Source organism: Lutra lutra, chromosome 10 (assembly GCF_902655055.1).
Source record: "Lutra lutra chromosome 10, mLutLut1.2, whole genome shotgun sequence".
Classification (NCBI taxonomy): Eukaryota; Metazoa; Chordata; class Mammalia; order Carnivora; family Mustelidae; genus Lutra; species Lutra lutra.
This window is the reverse complement of record NC_062287.1, coordinates 108,882,649-108,898,845: the sequence shown is the minus strand read 5'-3', so window position 1 is coordinate 108,898,845 and position 16,197 is coordinate 108,882,649. Positions and strand designations below refer to the sequence as shown.

Genomic DNA, 16,197 nt, shown 5'->3' with positions numbered 1-16,197 from the left:
AGCGCTGGGCGAACTCTCGCGTGCCCTCAGGTCAGCCCCGTCTGGCCTGTGGTTCTGTTCTGCCTCGTTCCCCTTTACAAGACCAGCGCCTGAGAATCGCATCAGGTGGCGGCTGCAAGGTGCTGCCCCGGGGGAACCCACGTGGCGCGGCGGCGCCGGGCCTTCCGCCCCACCCCCCAGGGCGGGAAGGTTCTCGGGCCAGCGGGGTGGTCGGAGCTCCGGGAGGCTTCTGCCCTGGGGCCATCCATCCTCCCGACGGCTCGGGGGCCCCACCCAGGAAGGCGCCCCACGCCGTGGCCCTCCGGCCGGCTGCACACGACTCTTGCTCCCTCCCACTGCGCCCGCACTGCTCCCACCTTCCGCCCGCCGCTGCCCATGCGACCTTCGTGCGCGCCCCCTCGGCCCGGGGTTGGGGGGCTCCCCGGTGGTCTCCACGCCCTACCCCGGTCCGCTAACGCCTGGCCAACACTTCAGCCTCCTGGGCCCCGGTTTTCTGGGCTGTCAGGTGGGGCGTCCCCCCAGCTGAGGGGCTGTTCCTCCCTGCGCAGGGGCCCCCTCATTCGCTCCTCACAGCCCCGTGTGGGGCCCGCGGGCTTTCACCGAAGCACCTCATTCCCACCTCAGGTACCGCCAGACCCCTCTGCCCAGACTTCGCGGACCCCTCACAAAACCCTTCCCAGAGTGTCCTCTGTTTTCTCTCCCTCCCCGGCATCACCTCGCAGACTGCCACGGCCGAGCCCTCCATGGCTCGAGGGCAGCAGCAGCAGCAACGCCCACCGCCGGCTGCCCGCCGGGACGTCGATCTCCGCGGGCGCCCACGCCCGGCCGCTCGGCGTTCTTCCCGCCCGCGCGCGCGCGCCCCGCCCACCGGCCCGCCGCGCTTGCGCACTTCGCGTTGCACCGCCCCCAGGCTGCGAACCGCCGGGGCTTGCCAGGAGCGGTGAAGAGGTGCGGGGAGCCGCGAGGGCCCGTGGGCGGGCCAGCCGCGGAGCTGGGGAGAACCCGCGGGCGCCGACTGAAGCTCGAGGCGAGCGGGAATGAGGCCAGGCCAAGGCTCTCCTTCCTCCGGAAAGAGACTTTTCCCACGGTCCCGCGGAGGAGCAGCCCTTAGCTGGGAGAAGCTGCTGGGGCCGGGTGCGGGATCCCCAAGCGGGTTCTTGGCTCCTGAGCAGCCTCTCCTCCTGCGGGAGCTGTCCCAAGTGCCCTAGGCCAACCTCTGGTTCCCAGGTTTAGCAAGTAAAAATACAGGACAGCTAATTAAAATTGAATTTAAGATTTAAAAAAAATTTTTTTTAAGCATATATCTATCCCATGAAATATATGGGACGTACGTATACTAAAAAATTATTCGCTCATCTGAAATTCAAAACTGGGCGTCCTGTATTTTATCTGACAACCTGCCCCACGCACGTCCCCAGCCTAATCCCGAGGTGCCTGGCCAGCCCTAGGCAGGACCTGGAAGGGCCCCCGCGGGGGGAATAGGCCCTGCCCCACGTTTGGCTCTGCCCTAACTATGCCAACCGCAGGAGCCGGCTTTCTCGGGCTCCAGCTGACAAGACAAGCTCTGGGGTTGTCAGAGTGTTCCCAGCTGGAAGGATGGTATTACTCCAGACCAGCTGCTGGACTCTGGGCAGGTTCAGGGAGGGACGAGGTGAGCGGGGCTTGATCCCAAACTGATAATCTGACAGCTGGTTCCCAGGCAGCTGAAAGAAACAGGTGAGAGAGATTCCTGTGTGGCAAAGAGTTGCCCAAGGAGAAGGGTGGGACAGGGTGTTGGCTGCTGTCCTTCAGGGGAAATTATTCCACCCCAGCTCCAAAAAGCCAGGATTGGGCAGAACAAACGGGGGAGCTGTCAGAATGCCGGTCCGTATACAGCCTTCCTGCCACTCCAAAGAACATGTCTGCTGAGACCTGAATCTTGGCCAGTCCATGCTCAGCACCACTGACCACCCTCTCCATCTCAGTGGCTCACAGAAGACCTACTGGAGAAAGGTGGCTTTTATTTCTGGAAAATTCATCACAAAACCATCTCAGACTTGATAAGAGAGCTGGCATTCGGGGAATCATTGGAACCTGCCTCTCCCTTTCACTCTCTTCTCTCTCCAGTGTTCCTTTAGGCAAAGGAGTTGCCAAGGAGAAGGGAGCTTACATTTGCTGAATGACTGCATGTTGTCTGACACCACTGGCTCATTACACAAGTTTTTTCACTCTCACAAGTATCTTGTGAGATACTTAACTATCTTCACTATATTCGCTATCGATCAGTGAGGAACCAAGGCTCTGAGGATGGCTTTTCAAAGCATTTCCCATAAAGAGTCTGGCTCAGTAGGAATTGCCCCACCTTGAGAGTGGCATTGGGAATGAAGGGTGGAGAACAGTTTCCAATGTAGAAGTACTTCAGATGAGTTGGTTTTCCTGGCTTCCAGCCCTTGGCCTTGGAGTGAGCCTCAGGGATGAACCTGCAGTGGAACACCCAGCACTATCCTAGAATCAGAGGAGGCCTGACAGAGGCCGAGGACACAGTCACCTTCCATACTGGATGTAGGCAGAAGTGAGGAAGGGAACCTTCGATATGAGGGCCTGCCATCAGGACTTCCATAGTATAAACTCGTGCAGTTAGGCAAGCTTTTTTTTTTTTTTTTTTTTCCTTTTTTAACATAGTCTCCATGCCCAACTTGGGGCTTGAACTCATGACCCTGAGATCAAGAGCCCCACAGTCAACTGATGGGGCTAGTCAGGTGCCCCCTTTAGGCAAGATTTGATGCAGTCTTAACATTTGGTAGGCATTTACTCTGTGCTAAGTGGTCCTCACTTTTTCTTACTTATCTTAAGTAATCCTCCCAACATTGTATGGAAGGTGTTGTCCTTGTTTTATAAAACGTGGAGATGAGGATCCAAGAAGAGCTTGTATGACAGTGAGTTGTAAATGACAGGGCCAGAATCTGAAACAAACAAGATCCTTAACACCTCTTTCCACTCCCCTACAGCTACCCAGTACATCTCCCACTTGAATATGATTGCTTGTCTCAAAGTTCTATAGTATGGGAACATTAAGATGACCATGAAAGTCCAGCCCCTCCATTCAAAAACTAAGGAGCCAATGAACTCAGATGCCCTCCTCTACCACAAACTAAGGTTTGAATGAGCCACAGCTCCCAAACCTTCCCTAAGCCATCAGTGGGTGCCCCCATCCTGCTTGGGGTCTAGTAACTAATACACTATTGGGCTCCACATTGTTAAAATTGTTTTTACTCAGACCCCATACTCAGAGCAATAGAATGTCAGAGTCAGAAGGAGCTGTAGAGGTTATCAATTATCTTAAATAGATGAAGAAATTTGAGGTCCAAAGACATTAAGTGACCTGCGCAAGGTTCAGGTCACCTTAGTCAACCAAGTCAGCCAAGGAGCTTTTGGAAGCTGCTCTGGACATTTTCAGCCCTGGTGTTCAGGGTCTTATCGGTGTCTTCAGGGGGCCAGTTATCCCCAGTCCTTACACTTAGTGCCATATTAATTCTGCTTGTATTCCTCTGCCCATCTCAGTATTTGTAATAGTGTTGCGTGTCTGCTTTGAACATCTTGTTTATTCTGAGAAGAAATCCCCTGTCTGGATACAAGAGACTCCATCTAAAGATTCTGACCCAAGCCCAAGGATTTAAGTGGAACCAAGAACATCCTAAGAAATGCTGCCATGAACAGTGACATTTTAGGAACTGCCAAGCTGTCTTTCCCTTTCGAATGTGCCCTCTCTGTGGATATCTTTCCTAGACACCTCTTAGGTCTACCTTGTGCTTAGGCTCCCTTAGAGCATCCTAAGGAGGCCCTGAAGAGATCGACTATAGAAACTTAAAGTGGAAAATATCCCCGTGGTCTCCCTTATGAGGCTGATGCAGAAGTAAATCCATTTGAGAAGTTTATTTCCCCCTGGGAAACTATTAAAAGAGGCTGTTTCCCATACACGCAATAGGAAAGGGTTAACTCCTTCTCTTGGGTCCTGAGCCAAGTCTGTCCCCCACCAGTTCCCATAACCGGGTTTCCTGAAATGGAGCAGGTCCCAGGTGCCTCTCCACTAATCACATCCTTGGAAATGGGGCCAGGAAGCTCAGATTAGCTCATCCCTTCACCTTCTTGAGGCCTTCTCCACCTGGAGCACAGAATCTGGGGCAGCTTCTCTACTCACCTCCCTCTGCTATCCAGGGTCAGACAGGGATGTTCTTGCAGAGGTATGTTCGGTTGTGGGGGCATTGGTAGCCATAGTGGTGCTGACTTTTGTGCCAATTCTTTGGCTATAGCGTGTGTCCTTCCTTATTCTGAGACTTATGGGGAAAGGCATGACTCTGTCCCAAGACAGTACTAGAGTTTGTATAGCTAGAGTGTTATTTTCCTCACCCCTTTTCCTGATGTTTCCTTCCTCTACTTTTAGAATGACTGTGATACCAGATAGCTTCCTGGTTTTCCTGGTGACAGTCCCCCTGTGTACACAGAGTCTGATTCCTCACCCATCAGTAATAGGTTCCCGGGCCAGCCTGGGAGATTTCATTCCTTCCCTGTTAATGTCTAATTTCTACTCTTCCTAGATAACAATAAAATCTATATCACACAGCTTGTTCTGCTCTCTAATTGGCTTTTAAGTTTCTCTCTAGGTAGGGTTGGGTTTGTCCCACTAGCTGATGTCCACTGGATGGCAGATATTCTTTGTGGCATAGAAATCTTAGGAATGGAAACAGCAGAGGATCTGGTCACATATGGCTGAGTAAGTCTATTGGTCCAAAGGCCAGATGATCCCGTTTATTCGAAAGACAAGTGGGGTAACTGGAAAAAAGGTTCTTCTTCTAGAAGCCACATTCAAGAGGAACTGACTGCACAAGTTTAGTCTTGGTTCCATCTTTGTCTGGTTCCAGTACTCTAAGGACTTTACCAGGCATGCCGGTGTATGGAGTCTTTAAAGCTAGTAGTACAGAGCCTTGGTGAAGCTGATTTTCCCTTTATCTCCGAAGCTGACTTGATCTCCTCCATTCTAGCTTTAAGGCCACCATCATCTTCTGTTTCTTCAACTTCCCTTCTCACTAGCCAAAAAGAGGCTGTGGGATCAAAAGACTAAAAGGACGAGGATGTCTGAATTCTTTTCCTATTTTACCACTCATTTTCAGTGTTATGTTCTAGTTTTCCTCAACTAAAATAGGAAAATTATCCCAGGAATATAGTTAAAATAACATCTGTGAAACAATTTGAGAGTCTTGGAATCTTTACTTTTTAAAGAGCTTTTAAAAAGATTTTATCCATTTATTTGAGAGAAAGACACACACAGTGAAAGAGGGGACACAAACAGGGGGAGTGGGAGAGGGAGAAGCAGGCTTCCCACTGAGCAGGGAGCCCAATGTGGGACTCAACCCTGCGATCATGACCTGAGCCAAAGGCAGACACTTAACCGACTGAGCCACCCAGGCTCACCTTAAGATATTTTTTTTAATCCTGAAGTAATCTCTCCACCCAACATGGGGCTCTGAACTTATAACCCCAAAATCAAAAGAGTTGCCAACTGAGCCAGCCAGGAGTCCCTATACTCGTTAAATTAGAGGAAATCTTAGAAGTCATTTAATCTGGTATTTCCCAACCAGAGGAGCAATATTTTTTTTTCCAGCTCATTTCCTTTATCCCCATGCCTCCTCTGAACAGCCTCCCTCTGCCTCCTTCCTCAACCCTTGGTATCCAAGGTAGAGAACTGATCTAGTTTGCACAATATATTTTGTGTGCTTAGGGTTGTGAAACACTGCCCTAATTCACCTCCCTGTTTTATGTAATAGTCATTCCAACAGTTCTGACAAGTTGATATCTTGCTTTTACTTGAATATCTTGTGTTGGGAAATTTGCCACCTCAGAAGCAACCCATTCCAGTTTTGGACAGCAGTGGTTTGGTAGGGAGTTTTCCATTATATTGAACTTCTATCTTCTACCTGTTGGTCCCAGCTCTGCTCTTTGAAATCACAGAGCAGTCACCTAATCCTTTTAATAAAGGACAGAGGGGAATACCCAGGATTGTTATTGTTAACTTGTCATAGTGGTTCAGACCTGGCCTGAATGATTGTATTACAAATGTCCTGTGCTTTGTACACTAGCTATGTTCCTAATGCATTGTGTAAATCTAGTTGTGTGTGAATCAAATTGTTTTAGACACACAGAGAAGCTGACTGTCTCAAAGAAACCCTGTCATTGCTTCTTTCATAGACTGAAGAATTTTGTTGTAATGCAAAGCTCTTTCCCATTAAACTTTTATGCAAATCTAGATTTCCCTACATGACATTTTACTTAAGGCAAGATTTGCCTGCATACAAAACAAGTAAAATAATGATAATAACAATAGCTAACATTTATTGAGCCCTAATCTGCACCTGAAATACACTAATTTCTCACCACAATTCCTTTAAACTTATCCCCTATTTACAGATGAGGAAACTGAGACTTAGCAAAGTTACATAACTTATGCAAGATCACAGAATTAGAAAATGATGGACCCAGGTTCCAACAAGGCCATAAAACTCCAGAGTCTTAACCATCGGGAAGTTTCAGATGCCAATAACCATCGAAATGACTGGCTATAGCTGTGTACCTACCTAGCTATTTACCGCACAGTTAGGCTACAATACGGAAAACTGACCTAAGACGTTTCCAGCTTCAAAGATGTACACTAAGTCTACTCATTTTGGGTTCTGGCACCCAAAAATGTACTCTTTGTAGGTTTCCCACACAACTCACATTTCTCAGTGCAATTTGATCAAAGAACTCCAAAGACTTCCCTTCAGCTGTTAGTATGAAGCAGATGCCGCCAAACTTTATTTCTGGCAGATGGGTGTGATCAGACACTTTTTCAAAGGATTTGTGTATTCTCAAGGCTTTGTGGCAGAAGCTTCTTAGGAAAAAGAAGTGGTTCGTTATTGACAGGTAAAGTCAAAGATACTGGCATTGCGGTTGATCCCAGTCTGCTCCTAGACGGGCTGAAATCATTCAAACATGCTTTTAGGTCCAGTTCTTAATTGTATTTAGGGTTGCAAGTTAAAAATAGTTGGGGAGGGATGATCCATAAATAAACTGCTGGTTTGAATTCAAACTGGACGAAGACAAATGGATGTAATACTTCCATGTCCTCAAATCTGTCCCGGTGTCTCCAGTTTAGTCACCAACAGCAGGCACACACAACGTTGCTCAGCTCAGAACGTGACCCTCAAGGCTCCTAGAACCTTAGACTTTTCTCCACTATATAAGGGAGCTCCAGGTAGTAAGTAGTCTGTCCTCTGTGCCCCTCCTCCACCCACCCCAGCATCAGAACACCCGGTTTGACTTGACACTTTATCTTGACTCATCTGCAGACTTTTGCTTTCAAATACATGATCATTCTTTGCAAATCTTGCCCTCAGCTTGTGTTACACAAGCTTCCTGGTCCACAGTCGGCAGGAAATCAGGTCAGTCCTTGTAAGGCACCAGGACTCTCCTTTATAAGTCCACATTTCTGACCTTTACTTTCTACACCAGGCTTGTTTATAACCTCAAGTCATTGACCCAGGTGAGGACACATGCAATTTTCTGTATTTCTTTTTCTTTTTTTAAGATTTTGTTTATTTGAGAGAAAGAAAGAGTGAGAGAAAGAGATCACAGCAAGGAGGAAGGGTAGAGGAGAAGCAGACTCCCCTCTGGGCAGAGAGCCCAATGCAGGACTCGATCCCAGGACTCTGGGATCATGACTTCAGCTGAAGGCAGACACTTAACTGACTGAGCCACCCAGGCACCCAATTCTCTGTATTTCTTTTTTTTTTTTAAAGATTTTATTTATTTATTTGAGAAAGAGACAATGAGAGAGAGCATGTGCAAGGAGAAGGTCAGAGGGAGAAGCAGACTCCGCATGGAGCTGGGAGCCCGATGCGGGACTCGATCCGGTAACTCCGGGATCATGACCTGAGCCGAAGGCAGTCGTCCAACCAACTGAGCCACCCAGGCATCCCTGTATTTCTTAACCTACCTCTTCAACCCCCTATTTCTACTAATGGCAGAAAAATAATGAACTTTGCCAATTCCAGACAACTCAATCTTTCCAAGTTTTAAACTCAGTCTCTTAGGATTCTCTTTCTTTCTCCCCACAGTGTTCTAGTTGGTGGTTCACATATCATGCTGACATCAGGGAGGGGCATCAAGGTCAAGTGCCATCTTCTGTTTCTCTTGCCTCACTTGATCTTGGCCATTGGACTCCATTGCCACTGCAGTGCACTTGCTACTACAGTGTTCCCTGGTGGGTGGATTAGAAAGTTACAGTGACTGCTTCGTGAGGAGCTCAGTGGCTCCCATCTCAGCCCTTCCTGGTACTACTGAGTCTCCATCTGGCCCCTGGCTTGAGTCATGCAGCCCTCAGCTCAACTGGGAAGTTCACCCCCCCCCCCCAAAGCAATCCTCAATGGTCAACTGGCTCTCAGCTCACCCTCACACCCTCAGGGGCTGGACACCAAGGAACTTTTCAAATTTCCCCCAACTGTCAAGGAGCCAAGGAGACTCAGGTTTAGGCTGTAGGTAGTGAGGAAATGCAATTTATCTCAGACCTGCTTTACCTACACAGATGACAATGCCACTTCTACCCTGTGGCAGCTGTCCCTTGTTAGCGCAGGGTACTTTGAAATGCTTTGTCTTCTCAGAGTTCTAAGAATGGAATGGAGTATAAGCCTCTTCTGTCTACTGTTGTTTGTGATGAGCACAGAAAACAGAGCCCAAAGGTGCATCTAAACCCTTTTGCTCTTTTTCTAGTCTTTTCCAATTCTGCTCTAGACTGAAAAAGGATTGTATTTCTATGTAGAAGGGAAACTCACATGTCCTTCCCATTTCACCAGATAATGGCATAAATTCTAAGCTGTAGGTTTGTCATATTCTGTCTCTTGATATTTAAAGAGAAACTTCTGAAGGGGAAAAAAATCCCTCTAGGGGCACCTAGGTGGCTCACCCAGTTAAGCATCTGCTTTAGGCTCAGGTCATGATCCCAGGGCCCTGGGACTGAGGCCCACATCAGACTTCCTGCTCAGTGGGAAGCGTGCTTCACCCTCTCTCTCTATTCCTCCCCCTTGAGGGACATCCCCTCTATGATCAATTTCAAAAGGTCTAGTTAAGAATTCAAAAGCCCAAGTCTTTGACCCTGATCTTTCTATATCATCCCTATGTAGAAGATACTGCTTCTAAAAAGCACTTGCTCCTGCTTAATGATGGAGATAGATTCAAGGTAAAGAAACAGAAAACAGAAAGTGCATTGTGTGATATGAAAACATCTAGTTTTATCATTTTACAACAAGGAATCCCCTTCTCTCCCAAAGTCTTTTATGTCATTCGTCAACATATTGCATAGATATTTACATGTCTGCTCTACTGGGGACACAACCGAGAAATGGATGTCCTCCATTCTCTCCCAGTGTTCACCATCTAAGAGGGAGCACAATGGGCAGTGCCAGTCACAGGGAGCTGTCAGAAGGTCCCTGTCCCAGACTTAGAGTCCAGAAGTGACACCTAAATTTAGACATAACAGATGAGTAAAATCTAGGTGAATGGAAAAGGAAGAGCTTCCAAAGGGAATACTGTGTTCAAAATCCCACAAACAATGGAAAAACTCAAACATGGATTCCTTATGTCTAGGGAACATAGAATATCAAGTGAGGAGTGGTGAGCAATGAGGCTGGAGAGGTAAGCAGCGTGCGTCAACTCTGTTAAGAGCTCTGGACTTTGGGGCTCCTGGGTGGCTCAGTGGGTTAAGGCATCTGCCTTCGGCTCGGGTCGTGATCCCAGGGTCCTGGGATCAAGCCCCACATCGGGCTCTCTGATCAGCAGGGAGTCTGCTTCCTCCTCTCTCTCTGCATGTCTCTCTGCTACTTGTGATCTCTGTCTGTCAAATAAATAAAATCTTAAAAAAAAAAAAGAAGGGGGCGCCTGGGTGGCTCAGTGGGTTAAGCCGCTGCCTTCTGCTCAGGTCATGATCTCAGGGTCCTGGGATCGAGCCCCACATCGGGCTCTTTGCTCAGCAGGGAGCCTGCTTCCTCCTCTCTCTCTGACTGCCTCTCTGCCTTCTTGTGATCTCTCTCGGTCAAATAAATAAATAAAATCTTAAAAAAAAAAAAAAGAACTCTGGACTTTATCCCAAAGGCACTGGGAAGCCACTGAAGGAGTTTCAGCAGAGGAGTAATCTCTCAGAATTTTGTATTAAAAAGATGCTCTGGCTGCAGAGTAGTAGATAAGGGGGCCCAGGAAGAATGCACAGAACGAAGAAAGGGCCTAGAATGAACCACAACCACCAATGGCAACAACACAATTAAGTGACAAGCGGAAAGGAACTCACAAGAGGAACAAAGGAGGGACCACAGGAATTGAAGGAAATCCAGGAGTGTGGCAACCCTAAACCAAAGGAAGAAAATTTCAAAAAGCAGGCATAATTGAAGTCAACCACTGCCAAGAGGAACAGTAACTGGAAATTAACACTGGATTTAGCAAGAGGACTAATGATGACTTTGTTGAAAGCAGCTGCAGAGGAATAGAAGTTATACTGCATTGGACTAAACCAATTGCATCAATGTCCATCCATCTCCTTCACTCACCATCTGGCCCTGCACTGATGTCTTCCAGATGTTTATCATAAGTCCAGGGCCCCCTTTGAGCTGCACACCCAGATACCACTGACTACTTAGAATGTCCACTTGATTAGTTCAAAGGTATCTCAAACCCAGCAGGTTCCAAGACCTACTACACTCCCCCCACCCAAACCTGGTCGTCTCCCAGTGTGCTTCATCTCAGTAAATGGTACCTCAGGCTTCCAGCTGCACGATCTATCCATGACAACTCTCTCCCCACTGTATGTCTAAGCCATCATCACCTCTTGTCAATTCTTCCTACCTATGTGTTCCTCTATCTCCATTGCCAGCATTCACATTCAAGCCACCATCTTCTCTCTCATCTAAACCACAGTGGTAGCCTCCTCACTGGTTTTTCACGTCAACGTGCGCACCCCTCCATTCCCCACACAGCAGCTGGAATCATCTTTTTAAAATACATAGTTGAGGGGCGCCTGGGTGGCTCAGTGGGTTAGGCCGCTGCCTTCGGCTCAGGTCATGATCTCAGGGTCCTGGGATCGAGTCCCGCATCGGGCTCTCTGCTCAGCGGGGAGCCTGCTTCTCTCTCTCTCTCTCTCTCTCTCTCTCTCTCTCTGCCTGCCTCTCCGTCTACTCGTGATCTCTCTCTGTCAAATAAATAAATAAGATCTTTAAAAAAAATAAATAAAATAAAATAAAATACATAGTTGATCACTTCACTTCTTTGCTTCAAATCCTCCAATAGTTCCCTCAGGCTCCAAAGCTGAAAACCGAAATTCTTTAAATGACCTGGAAAGTCCTGCATGTTCTAGCCCTTGCACATTTTCCCAGCCCGGAATTACCACACATTCCCTCTTGCCCTCCCACTGTCCTTCTCTCCATTTACTACACGTACCACGCATCTTGCTGCTTCGGGTTTGGCATTCACATGCTCTGCGTCTCTGTAGCTAAGAACATGGTTCAAGTGTCAGAAGTCTGGGTTAAAAATCCTAGCTTTACCCCATCCTGGCTAACTGACCCTGGGCAAGACACTTCATCTCTCTATGCTTCCGTTTTTTCTTCTGTGAAATGAGGTTAATACTTAGCTGTCAGAGTTTTTACAAGAATGAAATGAAATTACGTGCATAAAGTGTTAAAAATGTAGTCCCCAATTAGAGTTAGTTACCATTACAATTTTCCCCATTCTCAGCCTAGTTAACCCTTCTCTTATTTCAAATCTCAGCTCAAATGATCTGGGGGAGGTCTCCCTTCACACTCCCCCCAACCAGATTATGACTCTCTGTTAGACTCTCACCTAGCATCCTGAAACTTTCATTATACTTTGTGATTATATATCTCAAGGGTTATTTTATCAATGTCTGTCAACCCTCCCAGAATATAAGCTCCAAGAAGATAGAGACTGTCCATGTTACTCATCATTAGATCCCCCAGAACCCAGCACAGTGCCTGACACATAAGCTAGGCAGTTTTTTGTCTGTTTAAGATCTATTTATTTATTTGAGACAGAGCACATGAGAGGGAAGGGCAGAGGGAGAGAGAGAATCTCAAGCAGACTCTGTGGAGTGTGGAGCCTGAAACGGGGCTTGATCCCAGAACCTGGAGATCATGACCTGAGTGGAAACCAAGAGTTGGACCCTCAACCGACTATGCCACCCAAGCGCCCCTAAGCCAAATTGTTTTTTTTTTTAAGATTTTATTTATTTATTTGACAGACAGAGATCACAAGTAGGCGGAGAGGCAGGCAGGGGAGGAGGGGGAAGCAGGCTCTGGGATCCCGGGATCATGAGCCAAAGGCAGAGGCTTTAACCCACTGAGCCACCCAGGTGCTCCTGAATGTTGGGGGGGGAGGTGGGCACCTGGGTGGCTCAGTGGGTTGAAGCCTTTGGCTCGGTCATGATCTCAGGGTCCTGGGGTGGAGCCCGTCATCAGGCTCTCTGCTCAGCAGGGAACCTGCTTCCCCCTCTCTCTCTGCCTGCCTCTCTGCCTACTTGTGATCTCTGTCTGTCAAATAAATAAATAAAATCTTTAAAAAAAATAAATGAATGTTCGGTTAAAGGGGAGGCAAGGTAGTGGAGCCAATGCATTCAAATCACCCAAGAAGATCATGGTCATAAAGAGTAAGGGAAAGACTTGGAGGAGGCTCAGGATCTCTCACTTGTTAAAACTTGAGTGTGTTCACATGCTGATGGGAAGGAGCCCAAAGAGAGGGAACTCACCAGAATGACTAGATGCCATGAGACTGCAGGAGGGAATGGCACTTCGTGCAGAAGCCAGAAGAATCAGTCTCAGACAGGAGAGACACCTTTTCCATGGTACAGGAATGAGAGATGAACATTCGGCTAGGTCTGTCTCTTTGGTGGCAGGAAGTGTTACCAGACCTTTCCATGAATCTTGGTAACTTAAGTAGCAAATCTGGATTCTCAGAGAAGCAGCACAGTTGGTCGAATTCATTCCATTCACTTTTGCAACTCACCTAAAAAGGAAGCCGACTTTGTCTCTTCATCATTGACTATGCTGATGCACTACAGAGCAAAATAACAAGTTTCCAAAGCAACTGAAACTAATGATCTCAGTGTTCGCTTTTTTGAGCCTGCTTCCTCCCCAAACTGGGAAATAGTATGGTAAAAGGATAACGTGGTAAAATAGTAACGGCTGATGCTGGTTGAGGGCTTACTGTGTGCCAGGAGCTGTTCTTGTTTATCTGCATTAACTCATCTGATCCCCACCTTGTGATACCATTTTGCAGGTAAGGAGACTGAATCCCAGAGAGTTTAAGTAATTTGCTTGAGGTCAATAGCAAGTAGGTGGCAAAACCACTTTTAAGCCCAAAGAGTCTGGCTCTAAAATTGATGCCTTTAACCGCTCTGTTAATACTCTCTCTAGCAGAAGGGAAAGAACGTATTAGGGATCAGAAGACCTGACGTCTCCACCATGAACTAACTCTGAACTTGGGCATTCACTTAGGCATCTGAACATCAGTTTGCTGAATGATAATGTTTACCCTACAAGGCTTTTCAAAGGACTATGAAATGCTAAAAATGGGAAATACTATAGAAAAGATCTTATTAGTATGCTGCCCATAGGACCTAATATCCTTGTCTTCTAACTGGGTCACAATCCAATAGCTTTTTTCAGACCCTTGGTTCCCGTACCAGCATAGCAGGTGTCCTGGCTCCGTTGGCAGATCAGCTGATTCTCATCCCAACAGCTTTAATATCCCGGACCAAGTCTCCTTGATGACCAAAAACACACCTCATTGCCCCCTTCCCCCTGAACTCTCTCGTATCGTTGGGAATGGTTGCAGCTTATGCCCTCACTTCTTTGATTCCAGTGACTGTTAAAAAACAAGTAATAGGGGCGCCTGGGTGGCTCAGTGGGTTGAGCCTCTGCCTTCAGCTCCCGTCATGATCTCTGGGTCCTGGGATCGAGCCCCGCGTCAAGCTCTCTGCTCGGCGGGGATCCTGCTTCCCCCGCCCCCATCTGCCTGCCTCTCTGCCTACTTGTGATCTCTCTCTGTCAAATAAATAAATAAAAATCTTTAATTAAAAATAGTAATAAATAGCAGTTGTGGCTACTGGTGAGGCACATCCCAGTTTCAGTTCGGTGGTGGAATCACTGTTCCAGTTGAGTGGTGGAATCAGACTATCAGAGCTAGAAGAGAGCTTCAGGGTCATCTCTTAGTACAACTCCCTGATACGCCTCCCGACCCATTTTATAGTCTAGGAAAACCAAGGCCAGGTAGGTGAGAAATGATACAACCAGAGAGGATTGGTAGCAGGGCTTTTTTTTTTTCCTTGAAAATGTTTTCAAATAAGTTTAAAACAATTTCACCTTGCCAAAATCGTAACTGTAAAGTACTTCAGTCACTTACAGGTCTGTTTCACTAGGTATACCTTTTCAGAAAGGAGCAAAATCCTACAACTCCGTTACCCGTAAATAAATAAAACCTTAAACCCAATAATTCATGCCAAGCCCATTCTTCACGTTGCCCTTACTTGGCCATTTCAGGCATTTTCCCTGTGGAAACAGGCCCACATCCTCAGGGACAGAATAATCTAATGGTTAAATTCTGCTTGCTCTGTACAAAACCCAATCTATTATTACTAGTTCATCTCTGAGTTTAGTCTCCTAGACTGGAAGAACAGTACCTACCTCTTAGAGCTGGAGTGTGGAGTTGGGGGGGGTGGGGGTCACATGGGATAATGCACTTTTAATACCCAGCTGGCACTTCATAACTTTATTATTATTTGGGCATAATTCTTTTCTCTCTCAAGCAGATAGCAGTTCACCTTGCTTAACGACCTAAGACCTTCGACCACTCAGATGCTACTAAACCAAGGAGAAACCCAGCTGTGCCAGGCCTAGAAATGTCCATCCCCACCCCCACTCCCTTTTAAGACAGTGAGTAGGCCGGAATTCTCCTGGTTGATAAATGAGAAGAGCTGAGAAGGAGCAGAGAGAAGCTGCAGGGATGACTGTTCCGAGAATCTGATCTGGAGCAGGCGAATCTCCACCACGGAGACCATGGAGACGCTTTGGGAAAGAGAGCCGGCCTACCTGCCTGAAGGAGGATGCTCAGGAGAGGGGATGGAGGAGAGGATTGCTTAAAGGGAGATGAACTGGAGGTGCCCAGAGAGAATTTGAAAAGGAAAACGGAGGCTGAATTTTGGGAAACCTTCCGGGCGGTGAGTGCCGTGAAAGGAAGGATTGCGTGTCTCAGGGATACAGGTTTTGGAGGAAACGAGGAGTAGGGACAAAGGTGGGGGTCCTCAAACTGCGGATCCCGAGCCCCGCCAGCTGTGGGGGGTACCCAGATGGCCCAGGGTTGACCAGAAGGCGGCATTATGGGGAGCACCCACACGGAAGGTGGCGGGGGTCGGGAGCCGGCCGCAGAGCGGCCGCCGTGGTCGCCCCGGGGAAGGTCAGCGACCCCGGGGCCGGGGAGCTGTGCCGACAACCGAGAGGGGCCGCGGTTACCATGGCGCCGGGCGGGGAGGGGGTGATTCGGGCCCCGCCCCGAGCCCCGCGGGGCCGCCGGCTCCAGATGGTCCCGGGCCTCCCGCGGGAGCCGGCGGCCTGCGGCAGGGGGGAGGCTATTGTCCTCCTTCCGCGGCGCCGCAGTCCCGCCGCTCGCGCCCGCGCGCCGCCACGCGCCCCGCCGCCGCCGGCCCCGCGCGCCCCCCGCGCCGCTCGCGCCCCGTGACAGCGCCCGCCGCCGCTCGCCGTGCGCCCCGCCGCCGCCGCCCGGCCACCCGTCGCCGCCGCCCGCAACCGCCCCTCGCGGCGGGGCTGCGGGCGCAGCGACGACCGGTGCGCCCCCGCCCGCCGCACTCCCGCCTGGCCGGCCGGCGCTCCGCACCGAGGTAGGTGCCGGCGCCCGGGCCCGCTTTGTCCCGGCGGCGGGGCGGCGCGCTTTGTGCGGCCGCGTGCGGGCGGCGGGGTTGGGGTCGGGGTCGGGGCTCGGGGCCCGCCGCGGGAGCCGGGGAGGGAGGATGCGGCGCCTGGCCCTCGCTCCCGCCCGGTCCGGGGAACAGGATGGAGAGTCATGTGCCAGCCACCCAGGTACCGGGGGTGAGGGTCGAGGCGTGGGGAACGCGGG

At 49.1% G+C, this 16,197-nt stretch overlaps 2 protein-coding genes across 8 annotated transcripts in view; one reads left to right on the top strand and one right to left on the bottom strand.

Annotated features, from left to right (window-relative positions):
- The window catches only part of C10H11orf80 (chromosome 10 C11orf80 homolog), a 114,711-nt gene extending 113,868 nt beyond the window's left edge, over positions 1–843 (bottom strand). For all 5 annotated transcript variants that reach the window (XM_047693167.1, XM_047693168.1, XM_047693170.1 and 2 more), the window contains exon 1: positions 716–843. In XM_047693167.1, coding sequence (XP_047549123.1) covers positions 716–745 — 30 coding nt within the window. In that variant the 5' untranslated portion in view covers positions 746–843. The remainder of the gene's footprint in view (positions 1–715) is intronic.
- A 14,180-nt stretch (positions 844–15,023) lies between these two features.
- SPTBN2 (spectrin beta, non-erythrocytic 2) overlaps positions 15,024–16,197 on the top strand; it is a 37,181-nt gene continuing 36,007 nt past the window's right edge. Inside the window, exon 1 of one of the 3 annotated variants that reach the window (XM_047691178.1) lies at positions 15,024–15,283. Coding sequence is in view for 1 of the 3 variants with exons in the window: in XM_047691175.1 (XP_047547131.1) it covers positions 16,144–16,160 (17 nt within the window). In the remaining 2 variants the exon portion in view is untranslated. Of the gene's footprint in view, positions 15,284–15,886; positions 15,962–16,143; positions 16,161–16,197 lie in introns of those variants that run through there. The other 2 variants (XM_047691177.1, XM_047691175.1) reach the window with 2 other exon arrangements.